This window comes from Moschus berezovskii, chromosome 1 (genome assembly GCF_049115385.1).
Source record: "Moschus berezovskii isolate FMDL1 chromosome 1, NW_MosBer_1.0, whole genome shotgun sequence".
Lineage (NCBI taxonomy): Eukaryota > Metazoa > Chordata > Mammalia > Artiodactyla > Moschidae > Moschus > Moschus berezovskii.
Window position 1 is genome coordinate 4,411,367 of NC_142460.1, and position 23,022 is coordinate 4,434,388.

At 43.6% G+C, this 23,022-nt stretch overlaps 1 protein-coding gene across 1 annotated transcript in view; it reads right to left on the reverse strand.

The window, feature by feature from the left end:
- Positions 1-213: 213 nt before the first annotated feature.
- The window catches only part of LOC148778648 (uncharacterized), a 74,248-nt gene continuing 51,439 nt past the window's right edge, over positions 214-23,022 (reverse strand). Inside the window, exons 13-14 of the mRNA XM_088827819.1 lie at positions 2,948-4,724; positions 214-2,043 (exon numbers count right to left, since the gene is read on the reverse strand). Coding sequence (XP_088683945.1) covers positions 1,960-2,043; positions 2,948-4,724 — 1,861 coding nt within the window. The 3' untranslated portion in view covers positions 214-1,959. The remainder of the gene's footprint in view (positions 2,044-2,947; positions 4,725-23,022) is intronic.

Genomic DNA, 23,022 nt, shown 5'->3' on the forward strand with positions numbered 1-23,022 from the left:
ATCAGATTGAGGCCTGACATAGTTGCTGCCTTGAGCCAGCAAACTGCCAGACACATCTGAGGGCACATCACAGAACCTTGAACCCCAGCTGGGCTCCTTGATGACCACGGCCACACGAGTGAGGCCGGAGCGCCCATTGCACCATAGGGAAGATAGTTGCTGTTTTAATCTCCTAGGTTTTGGGGTGATTTGTTACTCAGCACTGTGATAGATGAGATGGTTGGATGTCATCACTGACTCAATGGACATAAGTTTCAGTAATCTCCAGGAGTTGGTGATGGACAGGGAAGCCTGGCAAGCTGCAGTCCACAGGATCGCAAAGAGTCAGACACAACTGAGCAACTGAACTGAACTGAACTGAATGTGATGGAACCACCAGAGGTATTCACACTAGTGTTTTGCTAGTCTGTAAGGAGCAACCAAACACATGGAGAAGCAGGATGTGCGTGTTAACTATTACACACATGTAATGAGTCTGCACTTTACATGGAACTTTGAGAGCAGTTCTATAAAGCTTATGACCCAGCTGAAAATCCCACTGAAGGACAAGTCTTCACATCATGGCAGGCCTCAGAGTGTTCAAGCACATGTGCTGATGTTGATTAAACTGCTTTCTTTGGACAGAGAAAAACACAAAAAGTAGTCCAGACAGACCATTGTCTGATAGGACATGATGCTCCCCACAAATAGACCCTACATGAGGATAGAGAATTTTACCTTAGCCCACGATGGGAGGCTGTAATTTTTGGTTTGAGAGAGAAGGTTGAAACATTTGAGCATTTTTGTGTTTGTTTTCTCTCATTTATCAGGTTGCAAGGTCTTAGCTGATGGCTGGGGGTTTTGGGTCCAAGAGTTCAAAGTGGCAGACTTCCCGTTCACAACACAGCGTCACCATCGACTGGCACAATGACCAGCACATCCAGTACTGTGGAGAAGGAGCATGATGGCTTCCCTCCGGCTCCGTGACACGTGCAGGTCATGTGGTTCCTGGTAACTGGTGGTGGACTCAGCCAGCTCTGAAATGGACAGGTCCCTTGCCTTTTGGTGTTTCGGTTCTGTGGTTTCTTCACCTGAACAGTCACTTGTTCTCACACGCAACAGACACTCAATATGCACCTCCAGGGCCAGGTTCAGGGTGACAGAGGTGAGCAAGCCAGATGGTGAAGTCATACTTGATGACATCAAAGGTCCATTTCAGCTCCTGAACAATGAGTCCTATGGTTCAAGCCACAAGAGAAGGTAGACGTGCTCCCTAAGCCTTGTCCATTCTGAACCCTTTGTGGGAGGACAAGCACGAGTAGCTTGAGCCTTGCCGACTTTTCCCCTCTTGCTCTGCTGTGAGACAGAGGCCCCAAGGAAGCTGTTCCCCTGCCTGGATCCCCCATCCACATTGTCCCAAGCCTGCCCCCTAGGAGGGCTACTACTCCTGTGCACGACCCTGGATAACAGCTGAGCCCTTTCAAGGGCCACACATCCCTTCTCCTTAGAGGCTGTCAGCATGTCTCCATGCTGTAGGAACCATGCAACTGGATGGCCCTGGTCACAGATAGGCTATCTGGTGCTGAGCCTCAGCCTTGAGCCTAGAAATGTGGTTGCCAAACCTCAGGGCTTGGGGACCCTTTCAGGCAAATGTTGGGACTGGCCTGGGAGGTTGGATCCTCACTATGCCCCTTTCCTATTAACATTTTTGTGATTTGGACATTGCTTTTTAAACAAAGAAGAGAATTCTGTATACTTTTTGAGTACAAAGTGCACAAAATAAAATGAAGGAAAAAAAATATCTTTGGGATCCAGAGAATAAGCTTTCAGATACATGCTTTTATACACATAGAAAAAAATCAGATATTTGCCAAGATATGAACCTTTAAGATACTTCAATTCCAGGAAAAATGTCAGCAGTTAAGGCCCCCAGTCACATCCACAGACACTGGGTACAAAGCATGATGCCATCCCTCTAAGTCAGAATTTGGAGAAAAACGTGTTTCCTTTTGGGCCTGGAGCCCTAAGTGCCGTGATGCTGTGTGCTTTGTTCTGGTGATACGGCTGTTAGGAAAATGGGGAATATTAAGTTAGAACAAAATTACACAAGATGAGGGTTAGTCCAAGTAACTGAAATTGACACTTGCTTATAAAAGAGGCAAATTTGAGGCTTTAATTAGGAATCTGCTTTGGTTTCAGATATAAGTCTAACAAATTTGGTCTTCTGACTTTCTAACCCATGACAGAGGGAAAGGGGTATGAGCACAGGGCTCCTGAGACATGGGAGCCTGAGAGTTGCAGAATGAGGGCTGGCTGTGTGACGTGAAAAAGGGGCAGAAAACCCAGAAGAGAGTAGGGAGTAGTGGGGTGGGGAAGCACCAAATGCAGCTCCACGGGGCAACCTTAGCCCCGAGGGCACCATGGTATCACGGAAGACCCGAGCACTCGCTCCCCTGTGGGAGGCAGAAAGGTCACACAGTGTGACTTTCACCCAAAGCTGCGTTTAAGGGTATTAAGTGACAGTTATGTGACGATCAGAGTGTGTGGAGCATTAGGTAAGTGAGCAGTGCTCCTGTGGTAACCTCTCGTGGGCACAGGAAGTGGTGCCAGGAAGTGCAAGCAGAGCAGAAGTGGGCACTGAATTCAAAATACTCACGGTCAACTCAAGCTCTGGGTGTCCAAAGCTGGGCTCAGTGATGGTCCAGGAGACACCAAGGAGGGAAGGGAAGGTAGCTGGAGGGCTCAGGCTTATAATCAGGGTTCTCCAGGCGTCCAGCCGTTCCTGCCACCACGTGCCTCACTGACCAACACTGACAGTGATCGGCTAAGTTTGCAATGTCCCTTCATGTGTCCCTGCACTGGAGCCTCACAGCAACACTGTGCCCAGGCCCCACTTGGCCAGCCCAGGCGCCTCCTCTGCTGTCCAGATTTGCCCGCAGGTCCCTGGGGCTCTGAATGCAACACCTACCTGGGACTGGAGGCTGTGGCTGCTCTGCATGGAGGGGGATGGCCGGGCTGGATCAGGAGGGCAGGGAGGCAGGGCTGGGCTGGACTGCATCTGGTGTTGGCCCACAGCACTTGGTGCTGGGATGGCCAGTCTGTCCTTGCTGTGCCTCGTGGGCTCAGCCGGGCTGTTGCCTTGGCTTCTTCCTGTGCCTGGGGAGCTGCTCTCCAAGGACAGGAAGGGACTTAGCTGCAGGGCCTGGGGACCGGCATCTTTCAGGTGGCCGCCCAGATGCTGGACACCTGGTGCTCCTTCTCTCACTTGCCTGCAATGTTCCTGGGTTTGCAGCCCCATTTGCACCCACTGATGCTGCCTGGTGACCAGGCCTAGGCCTGCACTGGAAGAGCCCTGGGTAGCCAAGGGTCCATGCAGAAGTGCCTGGGGAGGATAGGCAGGGTGCCCTGAGAGCTGGCTCCCTCCCAGGAAATGGGGTGGCTGCTCCTGACTCCCAGGTGTATCCTGTGGTGGACCAAGTGCCCCATGTGGCACTAGGGGATGACTCGTGCACAAGTTGGAAGGAATGCCACTGGCTGGCCCTCCCCAAAGAAGGCAAGGATCAGCTGTGGTAGACCACAGGGAGCTGACGGGGTCAGGCTGGGCCTCTCCTGCTCCCTGCTCTGCCCCCACTTCCACAGGGACCACTACTGGCTGGCTCTGGTCATGAGAATCCCAAATGCTGTCCAAGGAATGGGTGCCACATGGATTGGCAAAAGATGTAGACTCTGAGGCATTTAGGGGCCCCTGACACTGACTACTCTGTGAGGGTGTCCAGGGAAAGGATTCTTTGCAAAAATCCAGATTCCCAAGGCCTGGTTGAGCCAGGTGTCCAGGGACATTTTGTCCTAAAGGGAGTGAAAGTGCACAGTTTGACTGAAACAGCTGGGCTGACTGGCTCGGGCTGGGGGCCTCAGGCAGTGAGATGAGGTCAAATGGTGTTGGTTTCTTGAACATTCCCAAACCGAGAGGGGCCACCTGGCTATGCCGAGGCTGCCACCACGGAGGGCTTTGGAGTGTGGAGCTGGAGGTGAGACAATGCTGGGTGTGTGCATGAAGGTAGTTAGGCACTGTGCCTCTGTTCTGAGGTGGAGTTACCGCCATGGCTGGCTGGCCTGCATCCAGAGAAGACTGTGGCTTCGGGGTCTGTGAAGCAGTTGTGCTGTCTGGTAGGGGTGAGCCCACATTCCCACTGCCATGAAAAAGTGCCTCCTCCTTGCTGTGGGGGCCCCTTTCCTGGCTGGGAGGCAGCAGGCAGCAGGTCTGAGACCCTGCAGTGTCTGAGTCTGCCCTCAGAAGGCTCTTTCCCCACAGACTCTGGTCAAGGTCCATGACATCCAGATGCTGTAGGGTGGAGCAGAGGTCGGGCTGTTCCTCCATGTCCTTCTCCAGCAGGCTCTCGATGAGGGTCAGCAGGGAGCGGTCTTCCTCCTCCTCCCCTTTCTCCTGCTTGTCTTCACATTTGTCATGAGACCCCTGCCTCTCCAAAGCTGAGCCTCGAGAGGCTGGGGCCAGGCAGCACAAGTACGCAGATTCATCTTGCTGCCTCGTAGCTCCAAGGAGAGCGCCTGTGCACACAGAGCCCTGGTCAGTGGGGGGGCCCATCCTTGCCCTGGTCCTCTTCCTGGTTGGGAGGGCAGTCAGGGGGCCTGGGAGGCTGCTCTCGTACAGGATGGCCTCCCCTGTGGTGAAGGCGAATGGCCCCTGCAGGGCTCGCTTACGCAGGTGATCCTCCCCCTCTACATCCCTGTGGTTAAGAAAACACAAGACCGAATCTGGGAATCAGTGGACGAATGAGAAAGGGGGTACCCTGGCCAGAAGGCAGCAGTGGCCAAGCAACTAAACTGATGAACAAGAGGTAGGGCATCCTCTGTTCCGATTTTTACACCCAAGGAAGCAGCCCTAACACTGAACTTGCTTCTTTTTTGTATTTTTTGGAGGATAGTTTTGGATTCTGAAATACATGCGGTCTCAGAGGAAACTGCTCATTTCTGGGGTGAATATTCTAGAAATCCATGTAGAATTCCCTAAACTTCAAGTTTACGTTGAAAAGAATAAAGCATTACACAAATACATACATACAATTTTCTCACAAGGGAAAATTTCCCCTTTTTCTCCCTTTCCAAGAGATTCATGGTACATGTCTGCTCGAAGGCTGCCCCAACAGTCATGTTAACGCCACGCTCAGCAAGGGGAGAGCCTTCCTTCAGTAGCCTGACTCCACCTGGAATCTCACATTTGGTTTGGAGTCCCACAAAAGAAAACTGACCCAACTAAAATAGTGTCTTTCTCAGAAACTGACCAGCATGGCATGGGCACAGGCTGGAGGGACCTTTAGAGAAGTTAGTATCTTATCTAAAGATCTCTGCTCAGGCCCTTTGTCTTTAACTCGACTTCGTCAGATAGTGACTAACCAGTAATGCTGAAGAAGCCGAAGTTGAACGGTTCTATGAAGACCTACAAGACCTTTTAGAACTAACACCCAAAAAGATGTTCTTTTCATTATAGGGGACTGGAATGCAAAAGTAGGAAGTCAAGAAACACCTGGAGTAACAGGCAAATTTGGCCTTGGAGCACGGAATGAAGCAGGGCAAAGGCTAATAGAGTTTTGCCAAGAGAATGCACTGGTCATAACAAACACCCTCTTCCAACAACACAAGAGAAGACTCTACACATGGACATCACCAGATGGTCAACACCGAAATCAGATTGATTATATTTTTTGCAGCCAAAGATGGAGAAGCTGTATACAGTTAGTAAAAACAAGACCAGGAGCTGACTGTGGCTCAGATCATGAACTCCTTCTTGCCAAATACAGACTGAAATTGAAGAAAGTAGGGAAAACCACTAGACCATTCAGTTATGACCTAAATCAAACCCCTTATGATTATACAGTGAAAGTGAGAAATAGATTTAAGGGACTAGATCTGATAGATAGAGTGCCTGATGAACTATGGACGGAGGTTCATGACATTGTACAGGAGACAGGGAGAAAGACCATCCCCATGGAAAAGAAATGCAAAAAAGCGAAATGGCTGTCTGAGGAGGCCTTACAAATAGCTGTGAAAAGAAGAGAAGTGAAAAGCAAAGGAGAAAAGGAAAGTAATAAGCATCTGAATGCAGAGTTCCAAAAAATAGCAAGGAGAGATAAGAAAGCCTTCGTCAACGATCAATGCAAAGAAATAGAGGAAAACAACAGAATAGGAAAAACAAGAGATCTCTTCAAGAAAATTAGAGATTCCAAGGGAACATTTCATGCAAAGATGGGCTCGATAAAGGACAGAAATGGTATGGACCTAACAGAAGCAGAAGATATTAAGAAGAGGTGACAAGAATACACAGAAGAACTGTACAAAAAAGATCTTCACAAACAAGATAGTCACGATAACGTGATCACTGACCTAGAGCCAGACATCTTGGAATGTGAAGTCAAGTGGGCCTTAGAAAGCATCACTACGAACAAAGCTAGTGGAGGTGATGGAATTCCAGTGGAGCTATTTCAAGTCTTGAAAGATGATGCTGTGAAAGTGCTGCACTCAATATGCCAGCAGATTTGGAAAACTCAGCAGTGGCCACAGGACTGGAAGAGGTCAGTCTTCATTCCAATCCCAAAGAAAGGCAATGCCAAAGAATGCTCAAACTACCGCACAATTGCACTCATCTCACACGCTAGTAAAGTCATGCTCAAAATTCTCCAAGCCAGGCTTCAGCAATATGTGAACCGTGAACTCCAAGATGTTCAAGCAGGTTTTAGAAAAGGCAGAGGCACCAGAGATCAAATTGCCAACATCCGCTGGATCATGGAGAAAGCAAGAGAGTTTCAGAAAAAACATCTATTTCTGCTTCATTGACTATGCCAAAGCCTTTGACTGTGTGGATCACAATAGACTGTGGAACATTCTGAAAGAGATGGGAATCCCAGACCACCTGACCTGCCTCTTGAGAAACCTGTATGCAGGTCAGGAAGCAACAGTTAGAACTGGACATGGAACAACAGACTGGTTCCAAATAGGAAAAGGAGTACGTCAAGGCTTTATATTGTCACCTTGCTTATTTAACTTATATGCAGAGTACACCATGAGGAACGTTGGGCTGGAAGAAGCACAAGCTGGAATCAAGATTGCCGGGAGAAATATCAATAACCTCAGATATGCAGATGACACTGCCCTCATGGCAGAAAGTGAAGAGGAACTCAAAAGCCTCTTGATGAAAGTGAAAGAGGAGAGTGAAAATTTGGCTTGAAGCTCAACATTCAGAAAACAAAGATCATGGCATCTGGTCCCATCACTTCATGGGAAATAGATGGAAAAACAGTGGAAACAGTGTCAGACTTTATTTTTTGGGGCTCCAAAATCACTGCAGATGCTGATTGCAGCCATGAAATTAAAAGATGCTTGTTCCTTGGAAGGAAAGTTATGACCAACCTTGATAGTATATTAAAAAGCAGAGACATTACTTTGCCAACAAAGGTCCGTCTAGTCAAGGCTATGGTTTTTCCTGTGGTCATGTACGGATGTAAGAGTTGGACTGTGAAGAAAGCTGAGCACCGAAGAATTGATGCTTTTGAACTGTGGTGTTGGAGAAGATTCTTGAGAGTCCCTTGGACTGCAAGGATATCCAAGCAGTCCATTCTAAAGGAGATCAATCCTGGATGTTCATTGGAAGGACTGATGCTGAGGCTGAAACTGCAATACTTTGGCCACCTCATGTGAAGAGTTGACTCATTGGAAAAGATTCTGATGCTAGGAAAGGTTGGGGGCGGGAGGAGAAGGGGACAACAGAGAATGAGATGGCTGGATGGCATCACCGACTCTGTGGACATGAGTTTGAGTGAACTCCGGGAGTTGGTGATGGACAGGGAGGCCTGGCGTGCTGTGATTCATGGGGTCGCGGAGAGTCGGACACGACTGAGTGACTGAAATGAACTGAACCGAACTACAGTCACTCTGGCTTTCTGGTGCTTATTGTTTGTATTACATATCTTTTTTTAACATCTGATTATTTCTAATGTATTCATGTCATTGTTTTAAAATGTGTGTCTTGTAGAAGACATACAGTTCAGTGCTGCTTTTTTGCTCATTCTGACAATCTTTGTCTTTTAATTGCAGTGTTTTATCCATTAACATTTAATAGATTTAATGACAGGCCTAATTTGGGTCTTGTATTATTACTGTTTGCTTTCTGTTTGTACCCTCTTTTTTTGGGGGGGGTGGGAAGTTGTTTATTTGTTCATGCCTTCTCTGCATAGGCACATAGATTTTTTTTAAAAGTTCATTTGGAGTACACTGGATTTTTGCTGTATCTTTTGCATATATGTTTTATGGTTGCTCTAGGAATTACAATATACACCCTTAACATTTCAGTGTCTACTTATAATTAATCTTGTACCACTTTACATAAAATATATGCACCCTACAACTGTATAGCTCATGTTCTCTCAACACACCTCTTTCATGCTAAGTTGTCATTTATATTATATCCACATGTAAACAATTTCATACTATAATAAGGAACACAGGATTCATGACAGATCCAAAACAGCACACAGGAAGCCTTCTGTTAAATGCTTCCTGACAGTTTTTGACTTTAAGCAGTCACATGTATTTTGAAAAAAAGAGAGAAATGATTTTATGCTTATTCACATGTTTACTGTCTCCTGTTTGCTCCATTTCATTTTCAGTTTCAAGGCTTTGGCAGGTGTCATTTCCCTTCAGTCTGAAAAATTTCCTTCAGCATTTCTGGCAATAAATTCTTAGCTTTTTTTTTTTTTGAAGGAGAATACCTTTACTAGCTACCATTCTTAACGGGTATATTTACTGGTCATAGAATTCAGAGTTGACATTTTAAAAAATACTTTAAAGATATTGTTCTAATGTCTTCTGATTACCATTGTTTCTGGTGAGAAGTCCACAATAATTTAAATCACTGTTCCCCGCATTTAATGTGCCCTTTATCTTAGATTGCTTTCAAAGTTTTCCCTTGATCTTTCGTGTGCAATAGTCTCACCAGAATATGCTTTACTGTGGTTTTCTTTGTAATTATACTGCTTGGAATTCACTGAAGTTCTTGAATCTGTAAAGTTAAAGCTTTCACAAAATTGGGGACATTTCTGGTTATTATTTCTTCTAATATATGTACATTATAAATACTTAAATGAAAATTATATATACATATATATTTTTTCCTGCCCTTTCTCTCTGTTATTTTCAGAGATTTGATTTAATCATATGTTAAACCATTTGGCATTGTTGCACAGATATCTGAGACTGTTTATATCTTTTTTCAATCATTTTTTCTCTTTGTTACTCAGATTGGATAATTCTATCAATCTAGCTTCAAGTTCACAAATTCTCCTGTCATTTGAACTTTTACTTTAGACATTGTTCAAAATTTTCTGTTTTTTACAGTTTCTATTGTTCTGCTGAGAATTCTTATTTTTTCACTCATCATAAGCATATTTTCCTTTGTGTCCACAAGCATAAAGTTGGTATGAAATTCTTACCCAATAACTGAGTCATCTTAGGGTTGATCTCTATTATTTTTGAGACTTTCTTTCCTGTTTCTTCATATATCAAGTAATTTTGGACTTCATTCTTGACCAAACGATAAGCAATTTTGGATTTTATATGGATATTGTGATAACATATTGTAGATCTGGATTCTTTTATGTCCTTCCAAAGATCAGGGATATTTTTGTTTTACTTAACTTGGCTAGACTGAAAATGGGAACTCTGTTTCCTGTATGATGGCTGACAGCTGAAATCTTTCTTCAGTTCTTTTGGCCTTAAAGTTGGCAGCTTGAGGGGAGCATGGGAAGATGGCGGAGGAATAGGATGGGGCGACCACTTTCTCCCCCACAAAATCAGCAAAAGAACATTTGAATGCTGAGTATATCCCACAAAACAACTTCTGAATACCGGCAGAGGACATCAGGCACTCAGAAAAGCAGCCCATAGTCTTTGAAAAGAGGTAGGAAATAGTATAAAAGAAAAAAAGAGAGACAAAAGAGGGAGGGAGGGAGCTCCGTCCCATCCCGGGAAGGGAGGCTTAAAAAAAAGAAAAAAGAGAGAGAAGTTTCCAAACAGCTGGAAACACTGGCGAGTGGAACCTCAGAGGGCCGCATAACTGGGAGACAAAAGACATAAATAATTAAAACTCACAGACTAAGTGCCCAGAGGAAACTCTCAGCGGAGAAGCGGTGCAGACGCTCGCGCCCCCCACTAGCAGGCGGGGGCTGGGCAGGGAGGCGCGGGCGGTGGCGCTTAGAGGGAGAACCGGGCTTGAACGCTTCAGGGCAAACTGAGCTCGCCAACTTAAAATAGCGAGCAGACGCTGCAGCTAAAAGGCAAAAAGGCTGTGAAAAGCCTGCGAAAAGCCGCAACCTGGGACTCCGCCAGCCCCGCCCACAGAACAAAGCACTGAGCAGAGCAGACTGGCAGCGGGGGGCCCAGCCCACAGCCCCCAGCCCCCAGCCCCCGCAGACACAGGCAGGGAGGGCAGCCAGAGGCTTCCCATACCAAGCTGCAGGCAGGCTCCTTTGCTAACCGAGACTTCTTGGGTTCGGGCCGGTCGATATCTGCCTGAGAAAGTACGCCGGTTGTACACCCAGAAAACCAAGCGGCAGGGACCAGGAAGGCGATAAGTTGCAGCAACCGCGCTCGCCAAACGTCTGGTCACCTGAGCTGCTCGGACCGGGGAAGGCACAAAACGCAGGCCCAGCCAAGTCTGCGTCTTTGTGGAGTACCTGGGGACCTGAACCCGAGCCGCTCAGACCTGGGAAGTGCATGAAACCCAGCGCCAGCCACGGACAGCTCCCAGCAGAGCAACCTAGAGCCTAAGCAGCATAAACAGGGAAAAGCACACACGCCTCGAGCGGGAGCATTCCCAGTGTACCCGAGACACTGCGAGCACTCCCCACAGACGCCAGGGATGTTTGTTAGCTGCGTTCCTCCTTCCCCACAACAGGACTGAACAGGTGAGCCGGGAAAATAAAAAAAGTGTTCACCATGCATCCTGGTGTCAGGACGGGAATTAGACCCTGAGGAGACCAGAAAACAGAAGAGCTTTTTCAACAGAAGGAACTGCCTTGGAAGTAACAAAGGGAGAAGCCTTGAGCCTACTGCAAGAATAAGACTGAAAAACAGAGGCAGAGGCTTAAGTCCAAATCCTGAGAACACCAGAGATCTCCTGTTCCAGAGAACATTAATTGATAGGTACTCATCAAATGCCTCCATACATACACTGAAACCAGGCATCACCCAAGGGTCAACAAGTTTCAGTGAAAGACATACCACGCAAACTATCCAGCAACACAGGAGAATAGCACTGAGCTTCAATATACAGGCTGCCCAAAGCCACTCCAAACCCACTGACATCTCAAACTCATTACCGGACACTTCATTGCACTCCAGAGAGAAGAAATCCAGCTCCACCCACCATAACATTGACACAAGCTTCCCTAACCAGGGAACCTTGACAAGTCACCCATCCAATCCCACACACAACGAGGTAACTACATAATAAAGAGAACTCCAGAAACTGCCAGAAGACGGAAAGGCCACCCCGAAACAGCAATATAAGCAAGATGAAGAGGCAGAGAAATACCCAGCAAATAAAGGAACAGGATAAATGCCCACCAATACAAACAAAAGAGGAAGATATAGGGAACCTACCTGATAAAGAATTTCGAATTTTAATTGTGAAAATGATTCAAAATCTGGAAAGCAAAATGGAGTTACAGATAAATAAACTGGAGAAAAGGATTGAGAAGATGCAAGAAATGTTTAATAAGGAATTAGAGGAAATAAAAAAGAGTCAGTATATAATGAATAATGCAATAGATGAGATCAGAAACACTCTTGAGGGAACAAACAGTAGAATAACAGAGGCAGAAGACAGGATAAGCGAGCTAGAAGAAAGAATTGTAGAAATAAATGAAACAGAGACGGAAAAAGAAAAAAGAATTAAAAGAAATGAGGACAATATTAGAGACATATGAGACAATATTAAACGCCCCAACATTCGAATCATAGGAGTCCCAGAAGAAGACAAAAAGAAAGACCATGAGAGAATACTTGAGGAGATAATAGTTGAAAATTTCCCTAAAATGGGGAAGGAAATAATCACCCAAATCCAAGAAACACAGAGAGTCCCTAACAGGATAAACCCAAGGTGAAATACTCCAAGGTACATATTAATCAAATTAATAAAGATCAAACACAAAGAACACATATTAAAAGTAGCAAGGGAAAAACAACAAATAACACACAAGGGGATCCCCATAAGGATAACAGCTGATCTTTCAGCAGAAACTCTTCAGGCCAGGAGGGAATGGCAAGACATACTTAAAGTGATGAAAGAAAGTAACCTACAGCCCAGATTACTGTACCCAGCAAGGATCTCATTCAAATATGAAGGAGAAATCAAAAGCTTTACAGACGAGCCAAAGCTGAGAGAATTCAGCATCACCAAACCAGCTCTCCAACAAATACTAAAGGATCTTCTCTAGACAGGAAACACAGAAAGGGTATATAAACTCGAACCCAAAATAATAAAGAAAATGGCAACAGGATCATACTTATCAATAATCACCTTAAATGTAAATGGGTTGAATGCCCTAACCAAAAGAGAAAGGCTGGCTGAATGAATACAAAAACAAGAACCCCATATATGTTGTCTACAAGAGACCCACCTCAAAACGTGGGACACATGCAGACTGAAAGTGAAGGGCTGGAAAAAGATATTCCACGCAAATAGAGACCAAAAGAAAGCAGGAGTAGCAATACTCATTTCAGATAAAATAGATTTTAAAACAAAGGCTGTGAAAAGAGACAAAGAAGGAAACTACATAATGATCAAAGGATCAATCCAAGAAGAAGATATAACAATTATAAATATTTATGCACCCAACATAGGAGCACAACATAAGAGCATAGTAAGACAATTATTAACATGTATGAAAGGGGAAATTAACAATAACACAATAATAGTGGGAGACTTTAATACCCCACTAACACCTATGGATAGATCAACTAAACAGAAAATTAACAAGGAAACACAAACTTTAAATGATACAATAGACCAGTTAGACCTAATAGATATCTATAGGACATTTCACCCCAAAACAGTGAATTTCACCTTTTTCTCAAGTGCACATGGAACCTTTTCCAGGATAGATCACATCCTGAGCCATAAATCTAGCCTTGGTAAATTCAAAAACATTGAAATCATTTCAAGCATCTTTTCTGACCACAATGCAGTAAGATTAGATCTCAATTACGAGAGAAAAACTGTTAGAAAATGCCAATGTATGGAGGCTGAACAACACACTGCTGAATAATAAACAAATCATAGAAGAAATCAAAATAGAAATCAAAATATGCATAGAAATGAATGAAAATGAAAACACAACAACCCAAAACCTCTGGGACACTGTAAAAGCAGTGCTAAGGGGAAAGTTCATAGCAATATAGGCACACCTCAAGAAACAAGAAAAATGTCAACTAAATAACCTAACTCTACATCTAAAGCAACTAGAAAAGGAAGAAATGAAGAACTCCAGGGTTAGTAGAAGGAAAGAAATTGTAAAAATTAGGGCAGAGATAAATGCAAAAGAAACAAAAGAGACCATAGCAAAAATCAACAAAGCCAAAAGCTGGTTCTTCGAGAAGGTAAATAAAATTGACAAACCACTAGCCAGACTCATCAAGAAACAAAGGCAGAAGAACCAAATCAATAAAATTAGAAATGAAAATGGAGAGATCACAATCGACAACACAGAAATACAAAGGATTATTAGAGAATACTATCAGGAATTATATGGCAATAAAATGAATAACTTGGAAGAAATGGACAAATTCCTAGAAAAGTACACCTTGCCAAAACTGAACCAGGAAGAAATAGAAAATCTGAACAGACCCATCACAAACACAGAACTAGAGGCTGTAATCAGAAATCTTCCAGCAAACAAAAGCCCAGGTCCAGATGGCTTCACAGCTGAATTCTACCAAAAATTTAGAGAAGAGCTAACACCTATTCTACTCAAACTCTTCCAGAAAATTGCTGAGGAAGGGAAACTTCCAAACTCGTTCTATGAGGCCACCATCACCCTAATCCCAAAACCTGGTAAAGACCCCACAAAAAAAGAAAACTACAGGCCAATATCACTGATGAACATAGATGCAAAAATCCTTAACAAAATTCTAGCAATCAGAATCCAACAACACATTAAGAAGATCATACATCATGACCAAGTGGGCTTTATCCCAGGAATGCAAGGATTCTTCAATATCCGCAAATCAATCAACGTAATACACCACATTAACAAACTGAAAAATAAAAATCATATGATTATCTCAATAGATGCAGAGAAAGCCTTCGACAAAATTCAACATCCATTTATGATAAAAACCCTCCAGAAAGTGGGAATAGAAGGGACATATCTCAACATAATAAAAGCTATATATGACAAACCCACAGCAAACATTATCCTCAATGGTGAAAAACTGAAAGCATTTCCCCTAAAGTCAGGAACAAGACAAGGGTGCCCACTCTCACCACTACTATTCAACATAGTTCTGGAGGTTTTGGCCACAGCAATCAGAGCAGAAAAAGACACAAAAGGAATACAAATTGGAAAAGAAGTAAAACTTTCACTATTCGCTGATGACATGATCCTCTACACAGAAAACCCTAAAGACTCTACCAGAAAACTACTAGAGCTAATCAATGATTACAGTCAAGTTGCAGGATATAAAATCAACACACAGAAATCCCTTGCATTCCTTTAACCAATAATGAGAAAATAGAAAGGGAAATTAAGGAAACTATTCCATTCACTGTTGCAACGAAAAGAATTAAATACTTAGGAATATATCTACCTAAGGAAACAAAAGACTTGTACATAGAAAACTATAAAACACTAGTGAAAGTAATCAAAGAGGACACTAATAGATGGAGAAATATATCGTGTTCGTGGATTGGAAGAATAAATATTGTAAAAATGAGTATATTACCCAAAGTAATTTATACATTCAATGCAATCCCTATCAAGCTACCAATGATATCTTTCACAGAACTAGAACAAATAATCTCACAATTTGTATGGAAATACAAAAAACCTCGAATAGCCAAAGCAATCTTGAAGAAGAAGAATGGAACTGGAGGAATTAACCTGCCGGACTTCAGGCTCTACTACAAAGCCACAGTCATCAAGACAGTATGGTACTGGCATAAAGACAGAAATATAGATCAATGGAACAAAATAGAAAGCCCAGAGATAAATCCACACACCTATGGATACCTTATCTTTGACAAAGGTGGCAAGAATATAAAATGGAGAAAAGACAGTCTCTTTAACAAGTGGTGCTGGGAAAACTGGTCAGCCACTTGTAAAAGAATGAAACTAGAACACTTCCTAACACCATACACCAAAATAAACTCAAAATGGATTAGAGAGCTAAATGTAAGGCCAGAGACCATAAAACTCCTAGAGGAGAACGTAGGCAAAACACTCTCCGACATAAATCACAGCAGGATCCTCCAAGACCCACCTCCCAGAATATTGGAAATAAAAGCGAAAATAGACAAATGGGACCTAATAAAAATCAAAAGCTTCTGCACAGCAAAGGAAACTATAAACAAGGTGAAAAGACAGCCTTCAGAATGGGAGAAAATAATAGCAAATGAAGCAACTGATAAAGGATTAATCTCCAAAATATACAACCAGCTCCTGCAGCTCAATTCCAGAAAAATAAATGACCCAATCAAAAAATGGGCCAAAGAACTAAACAGACATTTCTCCAAAGAAGACATAAAGATGGCTAACAAACACATGAAAAAATGCTCAACATCCCTCATAATCAGAGAAATGCAAATCAAAACCACAATGAGATACCATTTCACACCAGTCAGAATGGCTGCTATCCAAAAGTCTACATGCAATAAATGCTGGAGAGGGTGTGGAGAGAAGGGAACCCTCTTACACTGTTGGTGGGAATGCAAACTAGTACAGCCACTATGGAGAACAGTGTGGTGATTCCTCAAAAAACTGGAACTAGAACTGCCATATGATCCAGCAATCGCACTCCTGGGCATACACACCGAGGAAACCAGAATTGAAAGAGACACATGTACTCCAATGTTCATTGCAGCACTGTTTATAATAGCCAGGACATGGAAGCAACCTAGATGTCCATCTGCAGATGAATGGATAAGAAAGCTTTGGTACATATACACAATGGAGTATTTTTCAGCCATCAAAAAGAATGCATTTGAATCAGTTCTAATGAAGTGGATGAAATTGGAGCCTATTATACAGAGTGAAGTAAGTCAGAAAGAAAAACATCAATACAGTATACTAACGCATATATTACCTAACAGAAGCAGAAGATATTAAGAAGAGGTGGCAGGAATACACAGAAGAACTGTACAAAAAAGATCTTCACGACCAAGATAGTCACGATAATGTGATCACTGACCTAGAGCCAGACATCTTGGAATGTGAAGTCAAGTGGGCCTTAGAAAGCATCACTACGAACAAAGCTAGTGGAGGTGATGGAATTCCAGTGGAGCTATTTCAAGTCTTGAAAGATGATGCTGTGAAAGTGCTGCACTCAATATGCCAGCAGATTTGGAAAACTCAGCAGTGGCCACAGGACTGGAAGAGGTCAGTCTTCATTCCAATCCCAAAGAAAGGCAATGCCAAAGAATGCTCAAACTACCGCACAATTGCACTCATCTCACACGCTAGTAAAGTCATGCTCAAAATTCTCCAAGCCAGGCTTCAGCAGTATGTAAACCGTGAACTCCCAGATGTTCAAGCAGGTTTTAGGAAAGGCAGAGGCACCAGAGATCAAATTGCCAACATCCGCTGGATCATGGAGAAAGCAAGAGAGTTCCAGAAAAACATCTATTTCTGCTTCATTGACTATGCCAAAGCCTTTGACTGCGTGGATCACAATAAACTGTGGAACATTCTGAAAGAGATGGGAATCCCAGACCACCTGACCTGCCTCTTGAGAAACCTGTATGCAGGTCAGGAAGCAACAGTTAGAACCGGTCATGGAACAACAGACTGGTTCCAAATAGGAAAAGGTGTACGTCAAGGTTGTATATTGTCACCTTGCTTATTTAACTTATATGCAGAGCACATCATGAGGAACGCTGGGCTGGAAGAAGCACAAGCTGGAATCAAGATTGCTGGGAGAAATATCAATAACCTCAGATATGCAGATGACACTACTCTTATGGCAGAAAGTGAAGAGGAACTCAAAAGCCTCTTGATGAAAGTGAAAGAGGAGAGTGAAAAGGTTGGCTTGAAGCTCAACATTCAGAAAACAAAGATCATGGCATCTGGTCCCATCACTTCATGGGAAATAGATGGAAAAACAGTGGAAACAGTGTCAGACTTTGTTTTCTTGGGCTCCAAAATCACTGCAGATGCTAATTGCAGCCATGAAATTAAAAGACGCTTGCTCCTTGGAAGGAAAGTTATGACCAACCTTGATAGTATATTAAAAAGCAGAGACATTACTTTGCCGACCAAGGTCCGTCTAGTCAAGGCAATGGTTTTTCCTGTGGCCATGTATGGATGTGAGAGTTGGACTGTGAAGAAAGCTGATCGCCGAAGAATTGATGCTTTTGAACTGTGGTGTTGGAGAAGACTCTTGAGAGTCCCTTATACTGCAAGGAGATCCAACCAGTCCATTCTAAAGGAGATCAATCCTGGATGTTCATTGGAGGGACTGATGCTAAAGCTGAAACTCCAATACTTTGGCCACCTCATGAGACGAGTTGACTCACTGGAAAAGACTCTGATGCTGGGAAAGGTTGGGGGCAGGAGGAGAAGGGGACGACAGAGAATGAGATGGCTGGATGGCATCACCGACTCTGTGGACATGGGTTTAAGTGTACTCCGGGAGTTGGTGATGGACAGGGAGGCCTGGCATGCTGTGATTCATGGGGTCGCGGAGAGTCGGACACGACTGAGCGACTGAACTGAACTGAACTGAACTGAACGCATATATATGGAATTTAGAAAGATGGTAACCTTAACCCTGTATACGAGACTGCAAAAGAGACATAGGTATATAGAACAGTCTTTGGGACTCTGTGGGAGAGGGTGAAGGTGGGATGATTTGGGAGAATGGCAATATAGCATGTATATTATCATATGTGAAATGAATCACCAGTCCAGGTTCGACGCATGATACAGGATGCTTGGGGCTGGTGCACGGGGATGACCTGGAGGGAGGATATGAGGAAGAGGGAGGTGGGAAGGGGGTTCAAGAAAGGGAACACATGTACACCCGGGGCGGATTCGTGTCAATGTATGACTAAACCAACCAATATATTAATGTAAGGTAATTTGCCTCCAATAAAATAAAAAAAAATAATAAAGTTGGCAGCTTGAATTCTAACCCACACATGCATGGTTCAGGGGTCAGCAGAGATTTGAACTGAGTTTATCCACAGAATTTGAGGGCTCCTCCTTTCTGGTTCTCTTTCTATCAGAAAGAAATTTTTTAAAATAGAAAGTTTTATTTCTTCATTTGATGCTGCTGCAATTACTATTGTCTTTGTTGTCTGGTTTTAGTGTCATTAAGACCATAAATTTCCTATTTGAGTTTTCAGCTGTCCAGCCCAAGTGCAATCTTCTCTAGACTGAAAGCAGTATAACCCAGGAAACTCACTCTGTGTCATTCCCTTCTTTCAATCACTGATTCTCCATGACTGAGATTAATTGTTATAATTGTTTTTAACATTTTGTCCAGAGGTTTCAGTTATAGATGTTGCTATAGTTTTACTTATGGGAAGGTTGATGCAAAAAGAGTAACTTTACCATTACCAGCAGCAGAATTGTTTCAGGAAATTTAAACAAAAACAGAATCAAAACTGAGTAAATTCTTACTGTAAACTGTATGAGGCAGAGATTTCATTTTCCCCATCCTCCAAATGGCTAATCTGTTACTGAAAACTCACTACTTTTTTCTGTTCTTGTGGATTTAAAATGCCTTTTTAACTGTACTTTGTGTCCAACTCTTTGTGACCCCATGGACTGTAGCCCACCAGGCTCCTCTGTCTATGGGATTCTCCAGGCAAAAATACTGGAGTAGGTGGCTGTGCCCTTCTCCTGGGGATCTTCCTGACCCAGGGATCAAACCCGCAGTCTCTTAAGTCTCCTGCATTCGCAGGCAGGTTCTTTACCAATAGTGCCACATGGGGAGCCCGAATGGTACTTCATTTTCCATATGTCCATCCAGATCTGTTTCTTGCCACCCTGCCTCTTCGTTGCTCTGTCTACCTGATTTTAGGACAACTCTTTGCTAAAACTGGTGCAGCATTAAGCCTGGCCAGAGAATAATTTGGTACAAACTTTTTGAAAAGCAATTTGAGGGGAGAAGGAACAAGATGGAGGAGGAATAGGACGGCGAGACCACTCTCTCCCCCACAAATTCATCAAAAGAACATTTGAACGCGGAGTAAAGTCCACAAAACAACCTCTGAATGCTGGCAGAGGACGTCAGGCACTCAGAAAAGCAGCCCATTGTCTTCGAAAGGAGGTAGGAAAAAACATAAAAGATTAAAAGCGAGACAAAAGAAGTAAGGACGGAGCTCCGTCCTGGGAAGGGAGGCTTTAAAAAGAGAGAACTTTCCAAACACCAGGAAACACTCTCACTGGCGAATCTGTGGCGAGCCTTGGAAGCTCAGAGGAACACATAACCCTCTTTTTTTTTAAGATTTTTAAAAAACCCACAGATTACCCGCCAAACGGTAACTCCCAGCGGAGAAGCGGCGCAGATGCCTGCATACGCCATTAGCAAGCGGGGGCTGGGCAGGGAGGAGCCGGCTGAACTGCTTAGAGAGAGGACTGGGCTTGAATGCTGCGAGAACAATTTGAGAGAACTGGGGAGAGCAAAGCAGACTGTGGGATAGCTTCCCCACGAAAAGGCGGAAAGCTCTAACCTACGACTCGGCCAGCCCCGCTCACAGAATAAAGGACTGAGCAGAGTGAGCTGGCTGCGGCTGGCCCATCCCCCATCCCCCGCCGAGACAGGCAGGGAGCGCAGCCAGAGCCGGAGCGGGCAACCGCGGCCCCAGAAAGGCATCTGATACAAACTCCAGACAGGCTTGTTGCTATTCAGGACTTCTTGGGCTTGGGCCGGTCGATATCCCCCTGAAAAGGTGCGCTGGTTGTACACCCAGAAAACTGAGTGGCGGGGACTGGGGAGGCGATAAGCCACAGAGACAGCGCTCGCCAAACACCTGGTCCCCTGAGCTGCTCGGACAGGGAAGGCACAAAACGCAGGCCCAACCAAGTCTGCGCCTTTGTGGAGTACCTGAGAAACTGAACTTAAGCCGCTCAGACCTGGGAAGTGCATACAATCCGGCGCCGGCCTCAAACAGTTCCCGGCAGAGCAACCTGGAGCCTGTGCAGTATAGACTGGGACAGCATACGTGCTGTGAGCGGGGGCAAACCCAGTGTGGCCGAAACACTGCGAGCACTCCCCACAGATGCCAGAGATATTCGACTGCAGCGTTCCTCCCTTCCCAGAACAGGACTGAACAACTGAGCCTTAAAAAGTGTCCATCCACCCCCTAATATCAGGGCGGAAATTAGACACTGAAGAGACCAGCAAACAGAAGATAAACAGAGGGAACCACCTTGGAAATGACAGATAGAGACGTCTAGAGGCTACTCCAAGAATGAGACCAAAAACCAGAGGCAAGAGGCTTAAGGCCGAATCCTGAGAACACCAGAGAACTCCTGACTCCAGGGAACATTAATCGATAGGAGCTCATCAAACGTCTCCATACCTACACTAAAACCAAGCACCACCCAAGGGTCAACAAGTTCCAGAGCAAGACATACCACGCAAATTCTCCAGTAACACAAGAAACTAGCCCTGAGCTTCAATATACAGGCTGCCCAAAGTCACTCCAAACCCACTGACATCTCATAACTCATTACTGGACATTTCATTGCACTCCAGAGAGAAGAAATCCAGCTGCACCCACCAGAACACCGACACAAGCTTCCATAACCAGGGAACTTTGACAAGTCACCTGTCCAACCCCACACACAGAGAGGAAACTAATAAAGAGATCTCCACAAACGGCCAGAAGAGGGAAAGGCCACCCCAAGTAAAGCATTATAAGCAAGATGAAGAGGCAGAGAAATACCCAGCAAGTAAAGGAACAAGATAAATGCCCACCAACACAAACAAAAGAGGAAGATATAGGGACTCTACCTGATAAAGAATTTCAAATTTTGGTGGTGAAAATGATTCAAAATCTTGAAAGCAAAATGGAGTTACAGATAAATAACCTGGATAAAAGGATTGAGAACATGGAAGAAAGGTTTAATAAGGACTTAGAGGAAATAAAAAAGAGTCAATATACAATGAATAATGCAATAGATGAGATCAGAAACACTCTGGAGGGAACAAACAGTAGAACAGTAGAACAGTAGAACAAACAGAGGCAGAAGACAGGATAAGCGAGCTAGAAGATGGAATTGTAGAAATAAATGAAACAGAGAGGAAAAAAGAAAAACAAATTAAAAGAAATGAGAACAATATTAGAGACCTCTGGGACAATGTTAAATGCTCCAACATTCGAATCATAGGAGTCCCAGAAGAAGAAGACAAAAAGAAAGACCATGAAAGAATACTTGAGGAGATAATAGTTGAAAACTTCCCTAAAATAGGGAAAGAAATAATTACCCAAGTCCAAGAAACCCAGAGAGTCCCCAACAGGATAAACCCAAGGCGAAATACTCCAAGACACATATTAATCAAATTAATAAAGATCAAACACAAAGAACAAATATTAAAAGCAGCAAGGGAAAAACAGCAAATAACACACAAGGGGATTCCCATAAGGATAACAGCCGATCTTTCAACAGAAACTCTTCAGGCCAGGAGGGAATGGCAAGACATACTTAAAGTGATGAAAGAAAATAACCTACAGCCCAGATTACTGTACCCAGCAAGGATCTCATTCAAATATGAAGGAGAAATCAAAAGCTTTACAGACAAACAAAAGCTGAGAGAATTCAGCATTACCAAACCAGCTCTCCAACAAATGCTAAAGGATCTTCTCTAGACAGGAAACACAGAAAGGGTGTATAAACTCGAACCCAAGGCAATAAAGAAAATGGCTACGGGGTCGTACTTATCAATAATTACCTTAAACGTAAATGGGTTGAATGCCCCAACCAAAAGACAAAGGCTGGCTGAATGGATACAAAAACAAGACCCCCATATATGTTGTCTGCAAGAGACCCACCTCAAAACGAGGGATACATACAGACTGAAAGTGAAGGGCTGGAAAAAGATATTCCATGCAAATAGAGACCAAAAGAAAGCAGGAGTAGCAATACTCATATCAGATAAAATAGACTTTAAAACAAAGGCTGTGAAAAGAGACAAAGAAGGAAACTACATAATGATCAAAGGATCAATCCAAGATGAAGATATAACAATTATAAATATTTATGCACCCAACATAGGAGCACCGCAATATGTAAGACAATTACTAACAAGTATAAAAGGGGAAATTAACAATAATGCAATAATAGTGGGAGATTTTAATACCCCACTTACATCTATGGATAGATCAACTAAACAGAAAATTAACAAGGAAACACAAACTTTAAATGATACAATAGACCAGTTAGAACTAATAGATATCTATAGGACATTTCACCCCGAAACAATGAATTTCACCTTTTTCTCAAGTGCACTCGGAACCTTTTCCAGGATAGATCACATCCTGGGCCATAAATCTAGCCTTGGTAAATTCAAAATAGTTGAAATCATTCCATGCATTTTTTCTGACCACAATGCAGTAAGATTAGATCTCAATTACAGGAGAAAAACTATTAAAAATGCCAACATATGGAGGCTGAACAACACGCTGCTGAATAATGAACAAATCATAGAAGAAATCAAAAGAGAAATCAAAATATGCATAGAAATGAATGAAAATGAAAACACAACAACCCAAAACCTCTGGGACACTGTAAAAGCAGCGCTAAGGGG